This window comes from Rissa tridactyla, chromosome 3 (genome assembly GCF_028500815.1).
Source record: "Rissa tridactyla isolate bRisTri1 chromosome 3, bRisTri1.patW.cur.20221130, whole genome shotgun sequence".
Lineage (NCBI taxonomy): Eukaryota > Metazoa > Chordata > Aves > Charadriiformes > Laridae > Rissa > Rissa tridactyla.
This window is the reverse complement of record NC_071468.1, coordinates 64,922,155-64,948,454: the sequence shown is the minus strand read 5'-3', so window position 1 is coordinate 64,948,454 and position 26,300 is coordinate 64,922,155. Positions and strand designations below refer to the sequence as shown.

Below are 26,300 nucleotides of genomic sequence, written 5' to 3'. Positions count from 1 at the left end.
AAGTATACCCCAGGCCCACCAGGATGATCTGTGACAAAACCAGCACATATTAGCAGAAAACACTGCTTTGCCCAATTTGGGAACTGCCTGATGCCAAGCTGGACATGTCATCCCAGCACTTAATCCAGTTGTTAGTAAATCATTAGAAAGAGTTAGAAAAATGAAACACTTACTTGGTCCAAGACCTATGGAAAATGCAGCAACGTAAACAAGCAGGCTGGCCAGTGAGAGCCATTTCAGGACAACAGGAACCTCCTCACTTTCCATGTGAGACCTTGTTGTGCTTTTGCCTCCTGCCAGGGCAGTCCTGTTCAGTTCTTCTGTCCTGGCAACATCTGGGCTTCTCTGTGCGTCAAATGACAATCTTTCTGGTGAAGCCAAGCTAGCAAAGAGGTCCTTGAGACTCCCATTGGAGACATGCGTGACGTTTCCTGGTCTCTGGAGAAAGAAATCCTCTGGAGGTTGGCTTCTACAGACGTTGGTGAAATTCACATGTATGTTACGGTTCACCAAGCCCATAGTGACCAACGATACTGCCATAACAGAAGAGCCAATACACAGAAAAGTTTTACTTCCAACTTGATCCACAAGAACCGTGGCTGGGACTGTGCTGACCACTTTAACCACTCCAACTCCAGTAGAAGCCAAGCTGGCAGCTTCGTTGCTCTGGAACCCAACTGCCTTCAAAACAGTTGATGCGTAAAATAAAATGTTGGGTTGCCCAGTTGTTTGCACAAAAAAGACTAGAGTGAGTCCTACCAACATTCGGGCCCTCATGTTGTTTTTTGAACGAAACAGGTCCAAGAAACTGTACTGATGTTCATCTTTCAGGGAAGACTTGATCACAGTAAGTTCTTTAGTAGCATCCGATGTTTCCCGTAGCCTCTCCAGTACTTTTCTTGCAGCTTCATCATTATTTTTCATGACAAGAAACCGAGGACTTGGAGGAAGAAAATACATGGCAATAGCTTGCAAAGCACCTAATGGAATCACAAGGCCAAACATGTACTTCCAGCCGTGAGATACGCTGGCAAATGCATAATTTGAAATATAGGCAAAGAGAATGCCTATCACAATCATGAGTTCATTTAATGATACGAGGAGACCTCTTCTGTGCTGTGGGGCGATCTCAGCAATATACACACATGTTGCAATTGATGATAATGATATGGAAATACCTATGGCAATCCGTCCCACAATAAGTATCCCATACGATTCATAGGGCAGTAAAATCAGACTCCCCAGCACAAGTAAAGAAGATGCAATAATTATAGCGAGTCTCCTTCCAAAGCGATCTATCAGGAATCCACCAGTAAGGGATGCAAATAAGGCCCCAAAAAGCAGGGAACTTACAACAATTTCCTGCTCTTTGCAAGACAGTGCTAATATGCTGCTCATCTGAAGAAGAGCTCCAGAGATAAGGCCCAACTCATAACCCATCAGAAGTCCACTTACGGCAGCAATGGCAGAAGATAGAAAAGTAAATGTTCCACAGCCTGAAACAAGAGAAAAACCACAAAAACTTAAAAGTGTGACTTCCACAACATTCTGACAACTAATAATAACTTTATTTAATATACCAGTCCAAAAAATCTTTTTGTAACTTTTAGGCAAAGCAGTTAGGTGCATACAAAGTGATGACAAAAAAGGCTATTTTTGAAATGAAAAAAAAAAAACCAAACCCTTTTTAATTTTAATGCTTTTGGGTCCCTTATCTTCCTGATCAGAAGTCAATAAGGTTTCTATCAGTCCCTAAATAATCAAACCTTCTGCCTGAGAACATTATTGCAAAAGGCAACATTGACAATACAACCTTTCAGTGAGAAAGCAATTTTTGCCATGAGACGTTTTCAGTGGTTTTCCTGTACTGAATTGAGGAAATCTTGCCCACCCAATAGTGTGTCATGGACAAGGAAAGCAGCAGTTTCCCAGCCAAATTGATTCAACCTTCACTTGAATAAGTAATGAGTTAAGTTTTCCCTTGCCACTTACTCATTCCTTTGCTTCACCTGAGGATGCCATGAAGGCTGCTGCTACCAGTGTTTTTATTTTTCCAAATGGAAACTTATCCACTGAGCACCAGGCTGATCCAGATAGCTGGGATATACTAGGGAAACCAATCTTTGAAGTACAAATTCGTGAACTTTCCAGGCTTTGCTCATCACTAATCTCAGATTCTTTGGAATATCAGGATCAAATATTCTGCATAGTTTATGACAGCCACAATGTCAGGAATAAAAAACAGATGGTGAAAACATAAACCAAATGGAGATTATATGCCTTTGAACATCCATCTTAAAGCAAACTCATTTTATACAACTGCGACTCATTGTTTATTGTTACAAGATAGATTTAGCTGATCATATTCACTAACTGTGAAGCCTTTTGCACCCTAAACCTTGAGGAATATATCAGTTTGTTATTGTTGGTCTTGTTCTTTCTCCCAGCATGATTTTCCTCTCATCATGATGTTGGCTGAGACACAACTAGAAAAAGAGTAAATTGACTTCTGATTTTCTGGTTAATTGGAGAGAGAGGACGTGTCTGAGGAGATTGTTATGCTTTTGCAGCATAACAGAGTCTGTATTTCAGTTAATTCTCCTGGAACAAGTACTTTCCAGCTTGGCTGGAAAGTGGTATATGGTCTAATTGAAAATGATACATAGACTTTGTTTATTTTTAGCTTATTTTTCTAAGGCATTAAGGCTCTTTGATCACGCTGACTGCCTGGAGTTTCATGCCAGTCACATTTGAGCACATTGGCGAGGATCAGTCCCATTTGACAGAGGATATTACATTTCTAAAGCAAATTGTGAAAAGAGGGGAGGAGGGAAGCCCTAGTGGTACATCTGCACTCCCAAAATAAACAGTGCCGGAGCCCAGGCCCAGACCCTGGCATGTGGCCACATATCCTACTAAATTGCTGGCATGGTCCCTGGCACGGTTGTGCCCCACACCACCTTGGGTTCTCCTAACAATTTTCAGCATGAGCCCACTATCATGCCCTGCAGCCACTCCACAGGAGGTCGGTTATCTTGTAGGGTAGCAGAATACTGTTATGTGTATATATATACACACACACACACACATATATGTATGTATATAATACATGAACTGCTTCTCCAGGGTCAGGGGAGATGTGTAAGCCCATTAAGTCTACTAAGGTAAGTATCACCTATTAGCTCTCCTACCTGGCTGTGGGTTTGGTCCCTTTGAGGCAAGCAGAAGTCAAGCAGCAGCAGCCCCCAGCTATATCAGCCTGGAGGAGAGAAGGCTCCAGGGAGACCTTATAGCAGCCTTACAGTACCTAAAGGGGGCCTTGTAGGAGAGATGGGGAGGGACTCTTTATCAGGGAGTGTAGTGGTAGGACAAGGGGTACCGGTTTTAAACTGAAAGATGGTAGATTTAGATTAGACATTAGGAAGAAATTCTTTCCTGTGAGGGTGGTGAGGCACTGGAACAGGTTGCCCAGCAAAGTTGTGGCTGCCCCATCCCTGGAAGTGTTCAAGGCCAGGCTGGCTGGGGCTTTGAGCAACTTGGTCTAGTGGGAGGTGTCCCTGTCCATGGCAGGGGGCTTGGAACTGGATGATCTTTAAGGTCCTTTCCAACCCAAACCATTCTACAATTCTATGATTCTATGATTCTGTGATTCTATTGAGTGTACCCAGCACACCTCAGCCCACTCTGCCTCTGGGTGTGGCTGGCAAATCAGAGATAGATAAGAGATGGGCAAAACCCACGTGGTTTTGTTAACGATGGGACATAATAGCATGGGGGAAATGGGAATATTGTGACCAGTCTTTCAGATGGCTAGGGTGGATGGTAGATTTATTGCGATGGAGGTGGGACAGCTTGAGGGAAATGTCAGAAACAAATTTGCAAAATACTCCGGTGATGGAACAATCTTTTTTTTTTTTTAATATTGTTGTTGTCCATGTCTGTATTATGTCTAAAGCTTTTTCTTCCTTTATGTCTGCAGTATCTGAGATCACTGCACTTATTTTAAACAGAGGTTAGTGCATGGGTTAGGGCAAGGTCCTGCTGTATTTCCTTCACACACTAAACAGCACTTCAGTGGAAGCACTACTGACTCCAGTTAAGCTGCTTTGTGCTACATGTGCTCCATCCTCCAATGCATGCATGCAACATACATTTTATCATTGCAAAACCTAATTTCTCCCTCCCCTTTATACTTTTGACTTGCCTGCTCGCTGTATATTACTAGATCTGGAAAATATACCGTTCCAAGGAATCTGGCTGGAAATCAGGGCTGGTAACAGCACAGTGTTGTGCTGAATGAGCGAGCCTGGGTATCAGAAGCTACGCTGCTGATTTGAGCACAGTGCTCTACCCAGTCTACTGCTCAGTGCTGATATCTGTATTTTACGTCATTTAGCCATGTAGATTTAACCTAAGATTTTGCTTTAATTTTTATATTATGAAGCGAAAAGAGACCATTGTGGTCATCCAGTCTGGCGCTCATGAGCAACACAACATAAACCTTCAAACACCTATAAAGGACCTTTTTATTTTGAACTAGGACATTTAAAGTATTCAGATTTGATTTAAAAATTGCTAGTGGTTGAAAACCAATGACTTTAAGTCATAAGTTGTACCAATGGTTAATTGCTTTCACTGTAAATTATCTGTAAATTATTTCTAGACTTAATTTCTGCAACTTTAGCTTCCAACAATTGCATCCTATTTGCCATTTGCCTGCACTTAGCTGTGTTCACTAAGTACAAAATTATACCCTGTCATTGAGTCATCCCACAGACCTTTTCTTGATAAGCTACTTAGCTTGTGAGGCTTTACAAGTTTACCAGTCCCTTAAGTATTCAAAGCCCTGTTCTCTGAACTCTATCCAAATTATCAACTTCTTCAAGAAATCCTGAGCCAGACCCAGTGCTCCTGCAGTGGTTGCACAGTGCCAGATAGAAACCTGATGTAATTGTCCCATTCCTCGTGGACATTTCCCCTTCTACTCGTCTGAGGATTGCCACAGCTGTGTACAGGAGCTCATCTTCTGCTGGTTGGACAGCAATTGGACAACGAATTACTTTTCTGACTGGGTTCTTTCCAAGGCACTGCCTTTCCTTTCAGTGTGGCCTGCCTTCCTGCATCCTAGCTAGGCATGCAACTCACTTTACGTTTGCCTGTATTAAAACACATAGGATGGGTTCAACTTGCCTAACTGTGAGAAATCTACAGCATCTCTAGTTTTCTTCTGTAACCACTTGCGAAAAATAGGCACTTCTAGATGACTGAAGTAGGTCAGATGCCTATTTCTCTCCACTGCCTATAAAAGGAATCTGTGCAGCTTGCTCAGATGCAGATGTCTAAAGTTAGCAGAGAGGAACCCCAGACAACACATTCACTCGCAGTCAGCAGGCCAAACCATGCAAATTGCATTCAGCCAGTGACATACACCATTTACTAATCACCCGTCACCTTTCTCACCCACAAATAATCTGTTACTATCTTCTTCCAGGCAATTGAGAAAAGATGTTAAATAACAGAGGGACAAAAACTGAGTTTAGGGCTCTGCAGCAGAAACACAGCAGTGCGGGCAGTGTCTCCTATTGGTACTTTGAGGTCTGTGTCCTGCACAGCTTTTAATTCTTTAAGTGTGCGACTGTCAGTTTTGTATGGTTCCAGTTTCTGATTCAAAATGACAGCGCCAAGTCAAATACCCTGACGCAGTCCACCATCAGCACTGCTCTTTACAATCCAGACTGTGGTCTCCTCAGCCTGTGGTCCTCAGGTCAGAGCAACCGAGGTGATTATTTATTTTTAATCAGAGAGGCTGTACAAGCTGGGTGGGGAGCTTGCACACCTGGGAAGTTGCTAGGGAAGCACTCAAACCTATATATTTCTTGCTTCTCCAAGTACACCAGCTTGAGAAATGTCTTAATGTTTCTTTGGTTTGTTTTTACTGGGTCAACTGGTATCCTTGTTCACGTGTTCGGTGACACATGCCCGCAGTCATAGTGGAGGGCTGTAATTAGAGCAGACCCCTGAGTGAAAAGCAGATTATGATGTGATGCAGAGGGAGACACATCATCTTTCTGCATTAGCAGCAGCAAACTCAGCAGTTAACTTGGTGTTTCTTGTCCCTCACAGGCACTATTCTGCCGAGAAACATCCTTATATCACTATGAAGTTTTGTTGTAACTGATGTACCTAAGACTTGCTTGTTCAGAACTGCCTGCTGAGTTAAAGCCCAAAATCTCTGCTTGGTTTTCCTTCATGGTCTTCCTCCAGACAAAATTCCCTCTGACTTCAGCATATGTTTTCCTTTAACATTTCCAGATAAAGCAGTACTTGTACTCACAATCCTTTTAAGTGTCATTTTTAATGATGTTGCTGGCAGTTCTTAGGCATTTCTTTTTTTCAAAAAAAGCTTCTTGAAATATATATTCCTCTTATTTTTATGAGATGCTTGCAAAATAGATGGCAGTGTGCAGCCCAGGGGAATAAAATATTTTAATGATGGCTTCCAGAGAAATTTCTCCTTCTGCCTGCAACAAACACCATGGCTAACGAGTGTGCGGCTGGTATGTGACAAGTGATTGGAAAGTCTATTCTCTAGTTTCCCCGCGCAAACAAAATGGTTTCTCACAACTGTTACTCAGGTCAAAAGCAGCACTACTTGGCAAACAAACTTGTATTTAGGAACGTTTTCTGGAAATGTTTATGCTTGGTTCCTGAAAAGGAGACCAAGCGCAGTTGTAGTATAGCACAGTGTACCTCTGATGAGACTGGATGGGGCCAAGTAGTAAGGGTGTGCCCCTTTACTTATTTTCAAGCACATATTTGGGAAAATACAGTCCTTCTGAAGGCAAAACATTTGGTCTGTGCATGTATTTTATTGGCATTACGGATAAATAATCTGTGCCAGGGAAGATCTGCAAGCAGTCCAAGCTGGGAAACGCCACTCTTCCCTGGCTTCATGTGCAGCAGAGCTCTGGGAAAGGTGCCTGGGAGCCCCTGCCAGCTGCCCTGGGCAGTACCATGCTCCGCCTTAGTCCAGACACTGAGATTTTTGTGATGTAGTTTTTCTTTCCGTTCTCCCAAGAGAATGCGCAGTGTGCCTACAGAGAACTAGTGGGATGGGATCGGGGGGAGATTACTTCTTTATGTGACCTGTGCAAATACATCTATTTTGATAGGAGGGGATTTAGCAATCTCTTCCAACATGGCGCTTTCTTCTGTTGCCTTTGATTTAATCTGAGGTGAGAAATGTCTCAGTTTGGGAGGGAAAGAAAGTATTTTACTGGAAGGTCAAATATATGTTCTTTAAATCCTTGGGGATTCTTTCATCTATTTAGGCATCTGGAAGGTGAAATCAAGCTCTGTCAACCCTTGATTAATAAACACAGGTTAGAAAATCATGATGAGTTGAGTGCATTGCATGGATACAAATCCACAGCACGTAATCTCACTTTTTGGGGAAAAAGGCATCTACTTTTACCCATGAGAAATCTTAAAACTACAGCATCTGTGTCTGAAAATTTTAAACTATCTTCAACAACATCTTTCTTCTCCATCTGAGTGCTGTCTGAAATAGAAAAAGCTTGCCTTTACAAGGAAATATTGTAAATTCCCCAAATTGTCTTTAGAGGAGCCTTTTGCTAAAGTGTAAAGCATGCGTATCACGTGGTTTTGTAGGATAAATATTTAATGGCATGTGTTGGGAATTGCTGCATAATTAAATCATGGGTTTGCTTCTCGTAAAAGGTGATTATCCCATTTTTATGCCATCATGATCTTTGCTGCACTGTCACAGTCATCTTCTCTGTCTCATCCCGTTATCTGGTGTAAAGAGATATATGTTACCCTGTTGATCTGCTCTAGTGCCTGAGGTTTCTCTACATCCAGTAGCTGCTCAAGACATGCATTTCTTCTATTAGCAAGGATACATCTGATTTAACTGTCCATCTAGAAGTCTGGCATGGGATCTAAAATGGTTGCCCAAGAAGACCCTACGGGATGGAACAAATGGTGGCTTTGGGACAAAGTTATGTTGCAAGCAGAGCTGGAAAATCTCAGAAAATATTAAATTTGCCCAAAAATAGTGTCAGGGCCATGTGGGGTCACAACCATTTGACATATGTGACTCCTCCCACCCAAGTGTGAAAAGCAAAACCAAACCAAATATTTTGTAAGTTGAACTAAAAAAGAAGGCAGAAGGAAGCTGATGTATCACACATTTTCACAGATCTAAACCCCTGCCATGGTGGGAAGCACTGTATACTTTGTACAGCGTAAGCCTGATGAATGCGTTGTGCGAGGAATATTCGAATTTCATGAACAACAGCCCGCTGGCACTGATGGAAAGACAGGGAAAGCGGATCCTGGACAGACCCACCCTGGCCATCTCTCCATCTCTCTTAGTGCTCTGCCATGTATTTTCATTACGTCAACAGGCAGCCTGGTCCTTCGTTACATTAAATGGGATTTGGGTTTTGTTTTGTTGTTTTCCAGTAAGAATCAACAGGTTAATTCCTACCTAGGTAATTATAAATTCCTCAGGTTCTGAGGGTAAGGCCAAACGTGTAATTTGGACGCCGTAGCCCTTGTGCTGCAGTAACTTCGCTGTCTGTTTCTTGTAACTGCTGTGCTTCCCTTTGGTAATGCTGTCCTATAGCCATCTGCATTGCTCCCCCCGCACCCTAAGGTAATGTTAAATACGTCTGCACACCAACTGACTTTCTGTTCTTTATTAATCCCTGCTTCCTCTGCTTTCCAGTATCAGTAGATGTTGCTGGACTGATCACTGTTACACTCCAAAAAAGCATTTCTGCCTGTGGCATCTGAATATTCACGGGTTAGTCAGTTCATTCATTTTTAAGTGAAAAAAAATCTGCTTGGTACACAGTCATTTCTGCTGTTTGCTTAAAGCTGTCTTGTGGGTGAGAAATGTCACCATTATGGGTCATTTTCCCCTTGATCAGTGAAAGAGGCTCAAGATGCAAAACCCTGCTGTAACTTAGAAAAACTGGCTGGGTAGGACAGCAATGCAGCTGGGTAGCTACAGCTACACACCTCCCACCCAGGACAGCTGGGTAGAAGCTATGGAATTTAGCTTCAGCTTGCAAATATCTTTGCAGAAGAAATTATACAGTTGTTTTTTCAGGTTGCCAGCACAGACACCCTGTTTCTTCATGAAATGTTGGGGGAGAAAATGCAGGAGGGAGTCCCCGTGCCCCCACCCCGTACTTTTCCCCTGCTTGAGCAGGTGCGGTGCTTGCCTGGCCTCCCTCCGCTTCAGTGACAAGGGCTGAATTGCTCCCGAGCATGCAAGGAGGGGGCACCGTTGTTATCTTAGATGGCAGTGGGTTCTCCGATTATTTCAGGTGACTGATCTTCACAAAGGGAAGGGATTTACACAACAGGCAGCCCATGCACGAACAGTTGGACCGAGGCCTTTTGGGAAAAGTATCGCATAAACCTTCATTCAAGATTCACGCTGGCGTTTCCCTGCCTTACCCACGTTTTCCCCCTCTCGCACTTTTAGGAAGTGAGGCAGGGTGCCCTGAGAGCCCCTTGGCTTTGCTGGGGCTGTTTTCCCCCCAGCCCCGAGCCAGGGCTCCTGCAGGCAGGCAGCTGCTGCCCAGCAGCTGGAATTCCGCCTCTGCCGCTCTTTACCTGCTGCAGCCGGGAGCTGGGGGAGCTGGTGGCGGCGGCTGCCCCGGCTGCTCTCCTCATCCTCCCCTGCTCTCATCGGCTGGCTCAGCTGGCCGAGGTCCTCCGTGCTCTGCCCAGGTACCATCGCCGCCTTCTGTGCACCTTGGGGTGGGAGCGCTTCAGAGGGCAGCGGTCCTTCCCCGGCCGGCGAGAGCGCAGGTTATTTCCCTCATGGCAACAAGTTTGCTGAAGCTGGCTGAAACCAAACGCAAACCACAAAGTGGCTTGTGAACAACTTTTGTTGCTATTTCAGAAGGCTTTGCCCTTTGCAGTGACACAGGCTGTTGCTATTCTTGGGAGCCTATTACAGGCGAGGGGAGGGCCGTCTGTCGGAAGTATTGCTTTTGCCTTTTAACAAATTGTTGGAGGCATCAGACGTCCAGGCACAGCTCAATGCACGTTCCTTACCCATTAGCTTAAAGGGTCTCTCTCTTCCCTGCACTTTCTTCTCTCTGGTGTTCACACATACAGGTTTTTAACAGAGAAGGCGCGCGGATGGGGAGGATTTGAAGCGTTTGTTGTGGCAGCTGAAGTTAGGGCACCCAGCACAGACACACAGCACCGCTTCATTCTCGTGAATTATGAGCAAGTTGTGGTGAGAAATAGCAGAGAAGAAAAAAAGCCATGGCAGCCCTTTGCAGTCAGTGACAGCAGGAGTCAGGATTTTTCATGGCATAGATGCAGGTGCTGTTTTACAAGCAAACGAAAGGGAAGCCACTCTCTCTCCCATGACAATTATTTGTGGGAAAATTGAGACCGTTTCAGTTACATTGAGTCAAAGGCTTGCTTTTGAGGGCTGCTAGGAGTCACTCCATCCCTACTAGCTTTGGTGGAAGCAGTGGTCAGGGCTGGACTGCAGCGGGGCTACCTAGAGGGGCTGCCTGCCCCATCCTGATACTGGTCCTGGTGCTGGTCCTGGTGCAGGAGGGTCTGGGTGCTCTCAGCACACGCGCTAGCCTCAGTGAGGCAAGTTGTCCAGGCTATCCCCAGTGGGACCCGCCATTGTATAATTTGGCAGTGCTGCAGGCTTCTTGTTTGTGCTCTTTCTCTCTTTCATTACTTGCTGTTTTGTCTTGGTTGTTTTTGTTTTAATACACCAACGCCTGCAGATAGCATGAGAGGGAAGGCAGAGGTGAAAAGTTGGTAGCTTTTACAACATTCCAGGAAGGAGAATCCCTAAACAGTTCTTCCTTAAGTGGAGCAGGCATGATACACCCTTGATCGGTGCTTGCTTAACAAGAAAATTTGACAAAAGACACAGTCAGTGCCCCATCTGACAGCTGATTACTGTCAGCTTCAGAAGCTGGAGTGACAGGGATGCCACGGGGGCATCGGTTCCCGCAGGAGTTTGGTTTTGGTAGTGCCTTTGGTGTGGAGTTAAATGAGTCAGCCTGGCTCTGCTCTCATGTGTAACATATTTTCCATGTAAAATCTCCACCTGTCAGGCTGTACGGGATGCTATCAGGGCTGTTAAGAATTTCTTGCCACAGCCAGAGAGGTGTTGTTTCCTCATGGGATACATGCAAAAAGTAATGTCAACTTTTAAATAAATCATTCTGATGTTTAGTCTGGGGAAGGAGAGGAAGCCTTTTCAAAGATTAAACTGAGCTGTGACAGGATTTCTCTGTTATAACATGGTGTGTAACCAACCTCCTTTAACAGCCCCCACCTCTGGAAACTCAGCTAACTTCATAGCCACAGACATGTTCCCACTTCCCGATTGTCTTTATATGTAATGGTCCTGGAGAAGTCAGAGAACTGCCGAGACACCCGTGGCAGCTCAGCAGGCAGGGAGCAAAGCCATGTCATAGAATCATAGAATCTTCATGGTTCGAAAGGATCTTTGAGATCATCTAGTCAAACCATACACACACACAAAAAAACCCCCCACAATCTCTGCCACTAGAGCATGCCCTGAAGTGCCACATCTAGACGTTTCTTAAACACCTCTAGGGATGGTGACTCAACCACCTCCCTGGGCAGGCTGTTCCAGTGCCTGACCACTCTTTCAGTAAAGTAATTCTTCCTAATATCTAATCTGAACTTCCCCTGCCGCAGCTTCAGACCATTTCCTCTGGTCCTGTCATTATTCACCTGGGAGAAGAGGCCAACCCCCACCTCTCTCCAACCTCCTTTCAGGTAGTTGTAGAGGGCAATGAGGTCTCCCCTCAGCCTCCTCTTCTCCAAGCTAAACATGCCCAGCTCCCTCAGCCTCTCCTCATATGACCTGGTCTCCAGACCCCTCACCAGCCTGGTAGCTCTCCTCCGGACACGCTCCAGCACTTCAATGTCCCTCTTGTACAGAGGGGCCCAGAACTGAACACAGCACTCGAGGTGAGTCCTCACCAGTGCCGAGTACAGAGGCACGATCACTTCCCTGCTCCTGCTGGCCACGCTATTCCTGATACAAGCCACAATGCTGTTGGCCTTCTTGGCCACCTGGGCACACTGCTGGCTCATGTTAAGCTGGCCGTCCACCAGCACCCCCAGGTCCTTTTCTGCCGCGCAGCTTTCCAGCCACTCTTCCCCAAGCCTGTAGCGTTGCTTGGGGTTATTGTGACCAAAATGCAGGACCCGGCACTTGGCCTTATTAAACCTCATACTGTTGGCCTTGGCCCATCGATCCAGCCTGTCCAGGTCCCTCTGTAGAGCCTTCCTACCCTCAAGCAGATCAACACTCCCACCTAGTTTGGTGTCATCTGCAAACTTACTGAGGGTGCACTCAAACCCCTCATCCAGATCATTGATAAAGATATTAAACAAAACCGGCCCCAAAACTGAGCCCTGAGGGACACCACTGGTGACCGGCCGCCAAGAGGATTTCACCCCATTAATCACAACTCTCTGGGCACGGCCATCCAGCCAGTTTTTAACCCAGTGAAGAGTACACTTGTCTATGCCATGATTCGCCAGCTTCTCCAGGAGAATGCTGCGGGGGACGCTGTCAAAGGCCTTACCAAAGTCCAGATAGACAATGTCCACAGCCTTCCCCGCATCCAGAAGGCGGGTCACATGGTCATAGAAGGAGATCAGGTTGGTTAAGCAGGACCTCCCTTTCCTAAACCCATGCTGGCTGGCCCCGATCCCTTGGCCGCCCTGCACTTGCCGTGAGAGCTCACTCAAGATGATCCTCTCCATGATCTTTCCTGGTACCGAGGTCAGGCTGACAGGCCTGTAATTCCCCGGATCCTCCTTCCGACCCTTCTTGTAGATGGGCATCATATTAGCCACCCTCCAGTCATCTGGCACCTGCCCTGTTGACCAAGACTGTTGATAAATGATGGAGAGAGGCTTGGTGAGCTCTCCCGCCAGCTCCCTGAGTACTCTTGGGTGAATCCCATCCAGCCCCATAGACTTATGTGCATCTAGGTGCAGAAGCAGATCATTGACTACTTCCTCCTGGATTATGGGTGGGTTGTTCTGCTCTCCATCCTTATCTTCCAGCTCAGGAGGCTGAACACCCTGGGGATAGCAGATCTGACTATTGAAGACGGAGGCAAAGAAGGCATTAAGTATCTCAGCCGCCTTCTCGTCCTTGGTTGCAGCTTTCCTCCCCCGCATCTAGTAAGGGATGGACATTCACATGTCCCCGGACGTGCGAGTCTGGAGGATGCTCTGGGGTTCACTCTTCCTGCCCAGAGCTGCTGCCTGGGGAGGGCTGGCCCCAGGGCAGTGACCCCGCTGCCTGCTGAGGAGCCCAGAGGAAAACGCAGTTCAGTTCAGCATTTGGTTAAAGGGCAGGTTCAGCTTCACAGAGAATTGATGAGGGGCTCTCCAGGCTCTCGGTGAGGTCTGGCAGAAGCGGGGGGTGATTTAAAGGGGGAATGCCCAGTGGGAAGTGAAGTGTCCTGAACAGCCTGAACAGATGATGGGCTTCCCCCATCTCACGCTCTCTTTGCATCAGGGTTATTCAGATATTCTCAATTTTTAAGTTTGTACATATGAACTTACAGAAGGTTTCACGTAGAAAATCTCAGGTAATGAGTATGCAAGAACTGACTACTTAATTTTACTCCTGGCTTTTGCCATCCGGCTGACCGGAGTCTGCTTTGCTGAAATAAGGATGGCTGTGTGAAATTATCAAGACAAGCTTGCAGCACAGCATGGGTGGGACTGGGAGTATCCATCGCTTCTTCTTGCATTTGTGAAGAACTTTTGCAGCCCGTCTTTGTCCCCTCATTATCCCAGTTCCACCCAAAACTGATTCTGCAAATCTCTATGAAGACAGCCTGGGCAGGCATCTCCACTCCCGTCGCACTTGTAGAGTGTCCTTCTTCAGCTGCCAGCTGGGTTGGACTCATCAGCTGTAAGGTATTTCTAATTTTGACAGAAGTGAGAGGTGTAATGCAACTGCAGCCCTTTCTGTTCAAAACCTTCCCTGTAAATGTAGTCCTTCAACTAAATATACTGATTATGTACAGCTGCTGGCACCTATATACTTTGGGAGAACTTAAAAGCTTGTCAGGAACTGCACCTTTCCCTGAACAAGAAGCATACTACCTGCCAGGAGTAAGTAATAAAAAGATAAGGCTGCTTTTCATTGACTTCCCAAATCTTGTGATGAACAGATTTTAAGTGATGAATGTTAAGCGAAAATACCAGTGAATTTAATTCTTTTTTTTTAATAGGAAAAAAAAATTTAGACAAACAGTGGGATTTCTTTTAAAACTGTGTTTAAACCTGGAGTTCAGTGCTACCTACATTCCCCTCAGAAGCCAGAGCCTAGACCGATTTTTAAATGTTTACCTACTTGTTTACCCAGAAATCCAGCAGGGCAATCTTCTCCTGAAAATAAAGGCCAAACAACCCATTTTTCCTCCCTAGTTCTGCCTTTATTTCACAGTATCTATGCCAGCTGCAACACAGCAATGGCTTAGCTTTGTCCCCTGTGGTGACCTCAGGAGGTACCTAGCTTTCACAGATGGTAAGGCAGCCACTACACAGCACAAACCATAATGGCCAGATAAAAAATAAAGTAAGACGTTGTTATTCTGAGGCCTTGCCTTTGGGCTACGCAGAGGGCAGTACACCCTTGCCATGCTGAGCTGAGAGTCTGCAGAGGTACTAGGGAGCTTCGACCTGCTCCCTAAGTTACACCCCGTGCCAAAAACACTGTTTCAGGGTGATAAATATTTCTTTACATAAGGTCTTGGAGAAAAATTACTCCATAAGTAAAAAAAAGTGAAATATTTTGTCCTGAGATCTACTGCCTGGCATGGCATTGGTATGAGGGATGTTTTGCAGCATCATCAGTAGCCAGCTGATAGTGAAAAGCCACAGCTCAGCAGGTGCGAGAATCTCTTTTTGCAACTGTAGGTGAAAAGCTGAGGCATCCTTGTTATTGGTGTTAACTGGCATTAACTGGCATCCCAGAAAAGGAAGGAACGGGGAAAAAGGTCAGTTCCAGCCAATGAAAGCAAACCGAGGGAGGGAAAGCAAACAGCCTGTGCTGGTTCTGCAGCCAAGGCGATCGTAAAGGGATCTCATGAAATGCAGCGACTGTGAAACACTTGCTGGTGGCCAGGGGGTCCTGGTCCCAGGGCCCTGTATCTGTTTCCCAGCAGAACAGAAATAAACAAGCAAAACTCTGATACAAGACATGCACGGGATAAGGAGGGAAAAAAGGGAATGTGCTTTGCTACTTTTCAGTTCGCTATTCTTTTCCTGTCCCTGCCTGGCCCGCCTATGCTGTTAAAACAAGGTCTTGGCTCACGCCGTGTGCCCGAGTTCGAGAGGTGTGGGTCAGAGCAGGGGCAGGGGGGCTGCCGGAGGGTTTGCAGGGTGGGAAAGGATTGCACCCGCTCTGCCCCTCTCCCTGCTGCCTGGGAAGGGAGTTCCCCTGAAACCAGGGGGGTTGGGAGAGTTGTTCCAGAAAGCAAGAAATCCCAAACAGCAGGGCAGGCAAACAACTCATGGACGCTGCGAAGAGGACGATCCCCAGCTCCGGAGCTGTGCCCTGTGAGGCCGGGCAGAGGGTCACGCGCCTCAGGAGGCAGAAGAATGGAAAAGATAAAAAAGCCAAAAGCGGGAGAGGGTGAGGAGACCAGCCAGGGGTATGAGTGTAATACCGTCATGAGATTCCCCTGCCGGCTTTGTCCAAGTGTAGTTGGCAAGAAATCATCTTTTCTGATACTTTTTCAATTCCTTGCTTTGAAAACTGACCAAACAGTTTATAATTAGATGCACAGTTAGGCTGGGAAAAGAAGATAAGGTAAGATAAGATGTTCACATTAAATTGCTGACTAATCTGCCTGAAAAATCTGTGAGGCTGGCGTGGGCAATTCTGCTAAATTCTCTGGTTATAGTTTGTATTTGTCTGCGTTTCCAGCAATCTCATCACTCGAGTTTGGGGCTGTGGAGAGACAGGAAAGTTGTCCTTAAGCCAACAGGAATGAATCAAGAGCTGAAGAGCTTTCTGAATCAGTTTTCTTAGGCCACTTTTACCAGAGTTAGAGTAAAGAAGGTCATCTTATTTCCCTGTAGATTTTATGACTCAGAAAGAAGAGAGTAGAACTCTCCCAATTAATTTATTCTAAAATATGGAAATAAAGCTTTGCAGCAAAACTGTGGAGAGGATTTTCTTGACATACCAGCTGAAGTTATGTTGTCTGCATCTGTAGTCGCCGAGCTTTGCTCTCAGAACTAATAGTTCACCATTTCCAGAAGAGGCTCATAAGATAGCTAGCACAGGACAATGCGCGTGAGGCTGGGAGGACGAGGGAAGGAAAAAGACACGGAGAGAAAAGAAAGCAACAGAGTAAAAACCCTGAGAAAAATGTACCATTTATTCCAGAAAAAAGTAGCAATCTAAAAAAGCACAAGTATCCTTTCCCATTAGTGTTGATGCATTGACACCCACACACAAGGGGGAAAATGTGCCAAAATTCCAGTCACAGAGCAATGAAAACTAGACAAAAAAGGCAGAGAAAGCTATCTCAAGAAAGTGAATTGATCCATCCTCGAGGAACTGTGAATAGAGGAGATAATTGTTATTACTGTTGTGCAGCAAATGAATTGCAATTTAGGAGTAGCTTTGCAAGGATGCTTTTTATAAGTGTAAGATAAATTCAATAAATGCAATATTTAGGCTATGCCAGTTGTGTCATTTTTGCAAATGAATAAACTCTAAATACATCAATAAGTGGGTAATACTAAGTAAATAAATAATATAGCCTGATGTCACTTAGCAAGTACATGACAGAAATGAGAACACAAGTTTCTTCATTCTGAGTTCTGTGGTTTCTTACTATGTCATTCTCTTTGCATTTTGTTCTTACTCTTTGAGAGGCACTGATTTATACCAATGTATTTTTATCTGACTCTACAAAAGTCTTTTGGAAAAGTTCTTGACCTCTTTTGATAGAACAAGTAATAGATCCAGTCCAGAGCTCATTGCTCTTCACAACTCCCTCTAGGGCCTGAAAAACACCTACTGACTCACTGCACAGCTATTTATTCCTGCTGCTTTTCTGTTAGCATCTTCTTTAAAAGTACCCTTTAAAAACACAACGTGGCCAGGGTCAGCAACTTTAAGAGTTATGTGTTGAAAATCAAACTGAAGTTAAGAACGGAAGGTTGGAAAGTACAATACAAAAAGAATTGATCTCAGAAAATGCAATAAAAACTGAATTTTACTTCAGATTTTTACTTTCATGGCAGTATAGCCTTTCCATCAAATAAAAGGAAAGATTTTCTAGCTTCTGGGTGACCTGAAGGGCCACTTGTAATAGTAACTGAATAATAATATGTGTGTGGTTTGCCATCACACACTGTTCTTTCCTGTTTGCATCAGATATTTCACATGTACCTTTTTTTACCAAACCATAGAAACAGCAGCCCCATACATTTGAAAGTTGTCCACTTGAAATAAAATCAGGAGGCAGTGATAAATGAAAGCCAGAAGGTTCAGTAAAAATGCCTCAAATTTTATCCAGTTCGTTATCTTGTGGGAAATGGCAAACCGGTTTTTCTACTCAAACTGAATTTTTTATGGGCTTGATTTCTTTATGTTTTTGATATAACTTTCTGGAATCAGTGGGGAAAAAACAGTAGGAACCAGGAAGAGGTATATCAGAGCTACATTTCAGATGTCTTTATTAGTGTATCCAGGACACTGCTTGGTGTGATTGGAGTCATTTCAACCAGCTACTTCACTGGCAGGGGCTGAACTTGAGCCTGAACTTGGAGAAAATGCCTTAGAAAGATGGACGGGGGTGAACAGTGAGCGCGTGGCCCTGATTTCTCACTTTGCTTCCACCATAAGCGCCCTGTCACCTACGTGGTGCAGCGGCTGCTGGTGCGCAGTCCCACGGCAAGGGCTGGGCCTGGAGCAGCCCGTTAGTAATGTCACCCACTGCCTAAAATCAGGCGGTTTTCAGGAATTTCCAAACAAGGTGCCAAAAATGGAAGCCCTTTAGATCACTGTTCAGTGGAAAAAGGGTTTTGCTCTTTCCTAATGTGATGAATTGTTAAAAACGTTAACATGGTTGTTAAAATTCCCTTTGCCTGTTCCAATTAAGGAAAGGGATGTACATTGTTAAGAAAAATGTGAGCTGCAGAAATATATTTTTTTTTGTTGCTGGGGAGCATTTTCTCCCGCATGGAATATGTCAGTCACACAGGAAATGCAGTCATTTTCATGGTTTTAATTATTTCCACTGAGAAAGTGTTTTGTTTTCTCCTGAAAATCCTGTTGTTGCAAAAATAAACAACTAAATGTCATTAATGCTGTGCTTCGACTTCTTGCTGGTTTTTGACCGCAGTTGGCAACCTGAAAGCTGTTTTACATGCAGTCATTAATACCAAATGTCTGGGTAAGCTTTCCAAAGTCCACCAAAATTTTCAGATCATTGCAGGCAAGCAGGAAACAAAAACCAGCCTCCAGTGCACAGATCATTTTGTGTTCACCCAGCGGACACAAAGAAATAAGCAGCGTACGATCCTGCTTTGAGTCATCCGTTCCCCAGAACACCTCTCATCTGGGTTCGTTAACAGGTAGCAAAGATGGTCTTCAGTGGACAGTATATGTTTGGAGGTCTCCAGGGGAAATTCGGTCCCTTTTACAATCTCAAGCTGGGCGTTCAAAGTAGCTCAAGGTCAGTAGCCACCTCTGGCAGATGCCCAGCGGGGATTTTGCAGAGCAGGTGGGAGGAGGAGAACAACAGGAGGAGGTGCCACGCTGTGGGCAGGCAGCAGGGCTTCGTCTGCCTCCATCTCTCCCCTTGAACAGAAAGGCAAGTTTCCTCTTCCCCAGCTCCCTGACGGTACCTTGCCAGAAGCTGTCGGTGCCCCAGTCTCTCTACTCGCCAAAATTTGGAAATGCAGGTAGGGGAAATAATACACTGGCAGCACTTCAACGGGGAGGAGCCAGCAAGGTTTCCTTCCCCCACTGCACCAGCCCCATGGGGGACGTATGCACTCTGCTGCCAGAGAGGCTGGGGAGGAAACTGTTTGCTACCCACTTTAAAAAAAAATAAAAAAAAAAAAAAAAAAAGAGGAGGGAGCGAAGGCCATTTGACCGCCAGCTCTCCAGCCCCTCACACTGTCTGATGTAGCTCCTGAAGAGAGATTGTGCCTGTGTGGGCAGTAGCAGCGCTGTTATCCGACGCGGATCAGCTGGGCGCGCGCCTGTGGAGTCCCGGGGACCTCCCTGGCGAGGAAACCCTTGGTGGGACCATGGCTTCAGAGCGGACCCCTGCCACACACCTGAAAGCACTTGGTGCTGGTTGCAGCCCGCTGCAGTTCAGGAGCTGGTGTTTGCTCTTCAGTCATTTGCAGTTTTATTTGCTTTTTTAAAAGCCCAAGGTACACATCACCTCTGGCAAAGCTGATTTAGTGATCTCCAGGGTAGAAGCAAACCCTCTCCTGTAACTTTCTGTGTAGTTTAACAGCGTGATTTTTAGGAAGGACTTCCCCGAGCCACTGAGGACTGCAGCCTGGGGGCTGACGCCACCTCCCTCCCTGCTGCTGGCACGGGCGGACACAGCCTTGCGAGAAGGCAGCTGCCACCCGTCACCAAGATCCCTGCCATCCCAGCGCGGCTGCTTGGCTGAGTTACTTCTGTGAAACAAGAGACGTCGGCCTCAGGACTTGGACCTCTCTGAAGATTACAAAAGTCCTGGTGCACTCATTTGGCTTCTCGACGGCTTGGGCTGCCAGCCTATGAGCAACTCCATTCAGCAGACACCCTTCTCCCTCCCTTCTCATTCAGATTCAGGCTCCGTGCCGCTCGGTTTGGCTTAAACCTCTCTGTTTCAGACTAATCACTGAAGCATTAGTTGTTTTCATTCACGCTGATGAAATAGGCATTGGCAAAGGCCAAGGGGCTGTCAGTGGTACAGCGTGCGCTGCGCGGAAGATGCACAGGGGCCTGAAGAGCCACCGTGCTGCCTCTGAGCAGGAATGTCCCCTAGGAAGGGATGACCAAGATTGGGTTCACAGCAAACAGGGTCCACACAATGCTTTAGCCTTCCAATACAGCTTTTAACTTCAGCAAGTCTTGTCAAAGAAGCATGGGCAAAGCACGGTTTTGTAGTTAGCTGTCATAAAGTTTACCTCTTGGTAAGGACTTTCCTACAGTGGACATAGCGCACGAGAAAGCTTTTTGCACACGTGGAGTAAATAGGCAGGAGTTACTGACTCATCTGAAGGTTATTTTCATACCACAAAAAGTAATCAGAAACTCTGGAGTAGCACTAGGGTGGCTGCTTAGTTGCAGCTACTTTTACGAGAGTAAAAGAACTTGCTAGTCTCTTCCTGGAGCCTTCTCTGGGAAGTGAAAGACCCGTTTTCCTTCTCCATCCTCATTACAGATAGATCACACCAATTTCGTTGACTTTCGGGGAAGCTGGTGAGGAGTCTTGGCACTGCCTTCAACTTCCCTCCCCTGAGACAGGGAACCTCGAACATTTCCCTCATAAATATTAACCTTTCCTAGGTAGTGACCAATACCCAGTCCAGTGCCCGAAGAAATGTCTCCTCTTCCCTGTCGGTGACTCTCCTGAATTGCACCTTTACTTTCTGCAGTGGATGTCTGCCCTCTCCTGTTGGGCACCTCGGAAATGTCAGTTGTACTCAGTGAACGTGCCTTCACCCCCCCCCACCACATACTCACTCATGCTTTCTCATTCTCAGTTCTCTGACCATGTCTTCTCCTCTCCCGCAGCCCACCCAAGGGGGCAGAGCAGCTACAGCAGCGAGGAGGGAAACTCAGACCTTCTGTTCCCTTCTGAAGAAAGTCCCAGTTTGCTGCAAGACATCGGACTTTTAAACGGCTCTCCCTGTGGTTTAGTGTTTTTTGTGGCAAACAACATATTTGGACAAATATATCCGTATTTATCATTGAGGGCTTGGCTCCCTTGCAAGCTCTAAAAGCAAATACACTCGGGACAGCTCTCAAACTTTTGGACACGTGCCGCTGAAATGAGAGGCAACATGTTAAAGTGCCTAATTCCTGGAGTCATGATTATCACATCTACACGATCCATCTCTCAGTTTTAAAAAACTGAGTTAGTTGAGCTTCATTCATAGAAACTCAAGAATGAGGATATGAATGCAAGTAACTCAGCATTTTTTATTTTTAAGAGCCATGTTTTCTAAGCTGGTCATTTGATTTTGATTTTCCAAAAGGCATATGAAGAGTTTAACATTTCATCCTCAGCTTGAACATACCTGACATTAAAATTGAGGAGCAGAAGCGATTTTATGGATAGAAGAGATTTAATCCTTCAGGCTTGTGACCACAGGATAGTTGGAAGAGTGCAGCCCTTGCACCGTTGACATGGATGGGGCAGTGGTGGGCACATACCCCAGGGACTGTGCTCAGATGTGCAGCACCTTTACAGTACTCCTCTGACAGTCCAGTTTCAATTTGCCAGTGAGAAGGGAGGGCCTGAGCACAGGCTTTGTTCATCTGAAATCCTCCCTGCCAAGTGACACCCGTGCTGGTGGCAAACAGAGCAGTGAGGGCTGGGGGACGCAGCTGCAATGGTGTTCCCCCGTGCTGAGCTCCTGCAGCAGCACAGCGGTGATTCACTCTCAGATTTGGCATGGATGCTTTCGGAGACCTCCGGCGTCATTCCATCCCTCCGGCTTTGTTTTCACGTGTCTGGTGGATCGAATTGAGGTTTGATCGCTGCAGGTTGCCGTGAGTTCAGAGAGGAGAGACCTCTGGCCAGCCCGGCCACCCTGAGTCCCCCCAGACGTGGTTCCTGCCTGGGCTGCACCACCCTGGGGAAGAGGAAGGTTGGGAGCAACTCACAGCTGTCTCAGCAACAGCTTGTGTTGTGCCCCCCATTTTAGTCCCCTTAATTGAGCAGGGAAAGGAATCAAACAGCTTCTCCTGTTTAGGCTGAGTCTCCTGATGATAAGACAGGTTTGTCTCGATGAATCTTGTTCTTCATGTTTGAATACCACATGGGTTTATTTTATGCACAAGGGCACCTAGAAACACTACTACAAAAGGCAGTTGTGTGGAAGTTGGGAAATCCCGGAAACAAGAGAGTATTTGTGCCTCTGTAACTCAGCTCTTTTGTGCATATGCACAATACATTGTTTAATATCCTTATTGCATACAGGTTCTTTCACACGCCCTCACCTTGCTCAGTACACAAAGCAGATAATGTTTAGCTAATAATCATTTGGAGGTCTGTGTTACATCAGAGCTCAAACTGCGAAACCACAGCCATTGCTGCTGCCCTTACAACCTACAGTGCTAGTCAGCATTTTTGTTTGGTTTGGTTTGTTCCAGCCTTGGACATGTAGATAATCCGTCATGGAGATACGGTTAACAGTTTCCCTATAAATTGCTAGACGGTAAGGTAATCTATAAAAATTTCATAAACCTGAATTCATACATCTTCACAACATGCCAATAAGATGAGTGGATAGCATTACCTCTGCATTGGGGTTGAAGAACTGGGATGTATCATTTTAAGTCCAAAAACATCCCTTAACTTTGGATGCCCAGTCTGAGAAACCTAGGATCTGTCCTTGTCATTTAGTATTAAACAAGTCTTAATACATATAAAGGCAGTTACTGTTGACTTTATTTGCACTTGGGAGTCTTGAACACAGCTGAAAAAAAAGCTTCAGGATCTCAGATCATACAAAGAGAAAAAATAAGTCTGACAGCATCCTCTGTAGGCCATCTAATCCACCTTCCTGCCCTAAAAAAAGGTTAGCTATATCAGTCTTCCCTGGGTATCCCTATTGCAAAATTGTTCCTGTCTGACCTGTTCTTAAAAATACCTAAAAACATAGAATTCACTGTCTTCTGAGGCAGCTCTTTTCCAGTGCTTAATTATGCTCGTTGTTAGACTGGTGTTTAAACTAAACCCTCTGTACTACAACTAGTCCATCTTTCCTTGCTTTGTCATGAGGGGACATGAAGAACTGTGTATTCCTCCGCTCTTTGAAGATGCTGAGTATCTGCTGCTGGCCCCCGGAGCCCTCACTGGCTCACACCTCTCTTTGGGGAGCACTGCCCAGAATGGGACACGAAACGCCAGCAGAGGTCTCAAGGGTGCTGAGTAAGGCGGAAAAATTTCTCTGTACCTCCTATGTGTTACTTTTCTGCCTGTATGTCCCAGATGTAATCCTCACATTTCTTCACAACAGTGTCAATGTTACTGCTCATGAATAACTTGGGGTACACTACAGTCCCAGTTCCTTTTCTGCCAGGTCACATTTTGTAATTTTAGGTAATCAATTATTCTTACTTAAATATAGACCTTTGTGGTCCTCCTAACTGAATTATTTCCTACATTTTTTCAACTCACTACACTAATGTGTTAGTCTTCTGCCCTCCCATGTGCCTGGTGTTGTTTGTGGTCTCCCACACAAATTTAATACACGCATATATAATGACACGAGTGATGGAGCAGAAAGCACAAAAGAGAAGCAGAAGCAGGGCAGACCACTTTGGAAACAATGGTGGATTTTCTTACATTTTAACTGTGATTTGTAAATAATTACAGAATCACAGAACGGTAGGGGTTGGAAGGGACCTTTGGAGATCATCTAGTCCAACCCCCCTGCCAGAGCAGGGTCCCCTAGAGCAGGTTGCACAGGAACGCGTCCAGGCGGGTTTTGAATGTCTCCAGAGTTGGAGACTCCACCACCTCTCTGGGCAGCCTGTTCCAGTGCTCTGCCACCCTCAAAGTAAAGACATTCCTCCTGGTGTTTAGGTGGAGCTTCCTATGCTCAAGTTTGTGCCCATTACCTCTTGTCCTGTCACTGGGCACCACTGAAACAATTAAGTAAAGTTCCCATCATAATTATTTTCCAAGCATTTAAGAAACAAGGCATCTACAAATGAACAAACTACTGTGGAAAGTCTGGTGTAAGTGACTTCCCCAGCATCAGGTAGCAACTCTGTGTCACAGGCTGGGGTTGGAGCTCAGCTTTCATCTGGCTCCAGGATGGGGCACTTCTTGGGCCCCATTCAGTCCAGAGTTGCCTGGGATGGGTGGGTGGATGGGGGGAGCTCTTCTCCCAAGGAGAGGGAAGGGCAAGGTGCAGCCTCTTGGGCACCAGGAGCTGGGAAGGAAGGATACGCTCACTGAAGACAGCACCTTTAGAGACTTCAGCTTTTAAGCTCTAGCATGCCCGTACATGTCCTAACTCCTGATTTAACCAAACCTAGACAGGGCTTCGCAGGAACAGGAAGGCATACATACTTGGCACAAAGGTTACCCTTGCTAAATTTCAAGTGATTGGGACGAGGCAGAATGGGGGAGTAATTACGACAGTAATGTTTTTGAAAGTAAATATATTTTTGAGCACTCGCAAAAGCAGATTTTACTCCTAGCATTGCTTGTGGAGAGAACACTGTTTGCACTGAGTTTTGCTGCAGATCTTAAATGCAGTGAACCTGCTGATCACAACGGCTGTGGCCGGAGCAAGGTTTTCAAAGCCGGGGCAAAGGGACCGGAGAAGCCGGCTGTTGTACCAGGCTGCCATTCTGTCCAGGAAACATGAAAAGGAGCTGGGCAGGCAACCAGAGAGCCCAGGACAGGGTGCTCAGCTAGAAGGAAAGATGACAGCAATTAGTCGGTGCTCAAAGTGCCTCAAAAAGTTACAGCCAAGTAGCGTTTTTTCATAGCCATGGGCAACTGCTGAAATTGCCTCATACATTTATGAGTAAAGGGAAAAAAGCAACCCCTAACTCTTCAGTTAAGTATATTAAGTGGGTTAGTATGTATTTAGTCATCAGGAGCCCTGCCTGTGGCCATCTATGGTGTGGGTACTGGCAGCAGCTATTGACATTCACCTCAGGACAGGTCTTCTTTTAATTTATTTTTTTTTCCTTAATTTCAACCAAAGCTGCTGAAGTTTAGTAAGATGACAAGCACCCAGAAACAAGGTACCTAGCCCAAAGCAGTGGGCAAATTTATAAATACCTAGTGCCACTTACCGGGTGCCCATTGAGGATGTCCCTCAGAAGAGACCAACTGCCCTCACGTTCTCCACCCTCTGGTGACAGGGATGAACAGCAGCGGACCCGGGGTGGGATTCAGAAGAGGTGGGGAGGGAATTACCCGTTACTGGCTCTTCCCCTTCCCTCGGACTCCACGGGTAAATGTGCTACACAGATGTCATGTACTTCCTTTATTGTAATAATGATATCATAATCTTCACCATGACAGAAATCCATGGGAACGATGTGTTACGGTTTGAGAAAACCCATAAAAATTTATTGTCATTTAGACAATTATTCTACCACCCAATGACCCCTCCCCACCTGGAAAGGGGAATCAGGGAAAGCAAGGAAACATGAGGGCAGAAATATAAATAGATTTAATAGGATAAGACTAAATAATTAACAATAATACTAAAGACCCGGTATTAATCCTGATACTAATGTAAGACATACAAAAATTATACTCAGCCAATTCCATCAGTAGGGAGCTGTGCGCTCCCAGCTGTGGACAGTAAATGTCGGACACTGCGAGTACTACGGCTTCGGGAGAAAGGGAAGGCAGCAGGGGCCTGGCACCGGGGCAAGAAGTTCCTCTGGACCGCTGCCATCAAGGGAGAGAGAAACTACGCAGCAAACTTTCTAATTTATATAGAATGTGATTTTCATGGTATGAAATAATCCTGTTGGCCAGCCTGGATCAAATGCCCAGGCCTCGCCTGCACCTGGCAGGGCTTGAAAACACTGAGACCTTGAATCCTACATAGCCAGCTGGCTATAAAGTGAATATTTGCATGAATTCAGACACTAAAGTCTTCCAAAAGTGGAGTTTTCCCCAGCATTAGAAGAGAAATTAGTCCTGTGTCGCTCAACCCAGGACACCATGACCCCACAGAAGCAGGTTTTGTATTGTTGATTTGTGTTTCTTGAGCATAGACAAGCAAAATAAGCTCCTGTTTTATGGGGTTCAGATTAATACAGTTTTTGAGGAGAAAAATCCACTGCTTTTAACAGGGATTTTTTGGACCTAATTTAAAAGAATAAAATTTGTCTATTTTTATTCCACTAGAGGTCACTAGCACGATATTTTTACAAAAAGGTGACCGGAAAGAACAGGAAAATTTCAGTTCAAGAAGTTCACTTGGGACTCTACTATGGGATGAATCATTCTGGAATAACTGTTTGTATCAAA

The 26,300-nt window shown here is 45.5% G+C and overlaps 1 protein-coding gene across 1 annotated transcript in view; it reads right to left on the bottom strand.

Moving 5' to 3' along the window:
• Positions 1-26,300, bottom strand: part of SLC2A12 (solute carrier family 2 member 12) — a 59,788-nt gene that overhangs the window by 20,964 nt on the left and 12,524 nt on the right. Inside the window, exons 2-3 of the mRNA XM_054194613.1 lie at positions 9,652-9,886; positions 174-1,496 (exon numbers count right to left, since the gene is read on the bottom strand). Of these exons, the coding sequence (XP_054050588.1) occupies positions 174-1,496; positions 9,652-9,775 (1,447 nt within the window). The 5' untranslated portion in view covers positions 9,776-9,886. The remainder of the gene's footprint in view (positions 1-173; positions 1,497-9,651; positions 9,887-26,300) is intronic.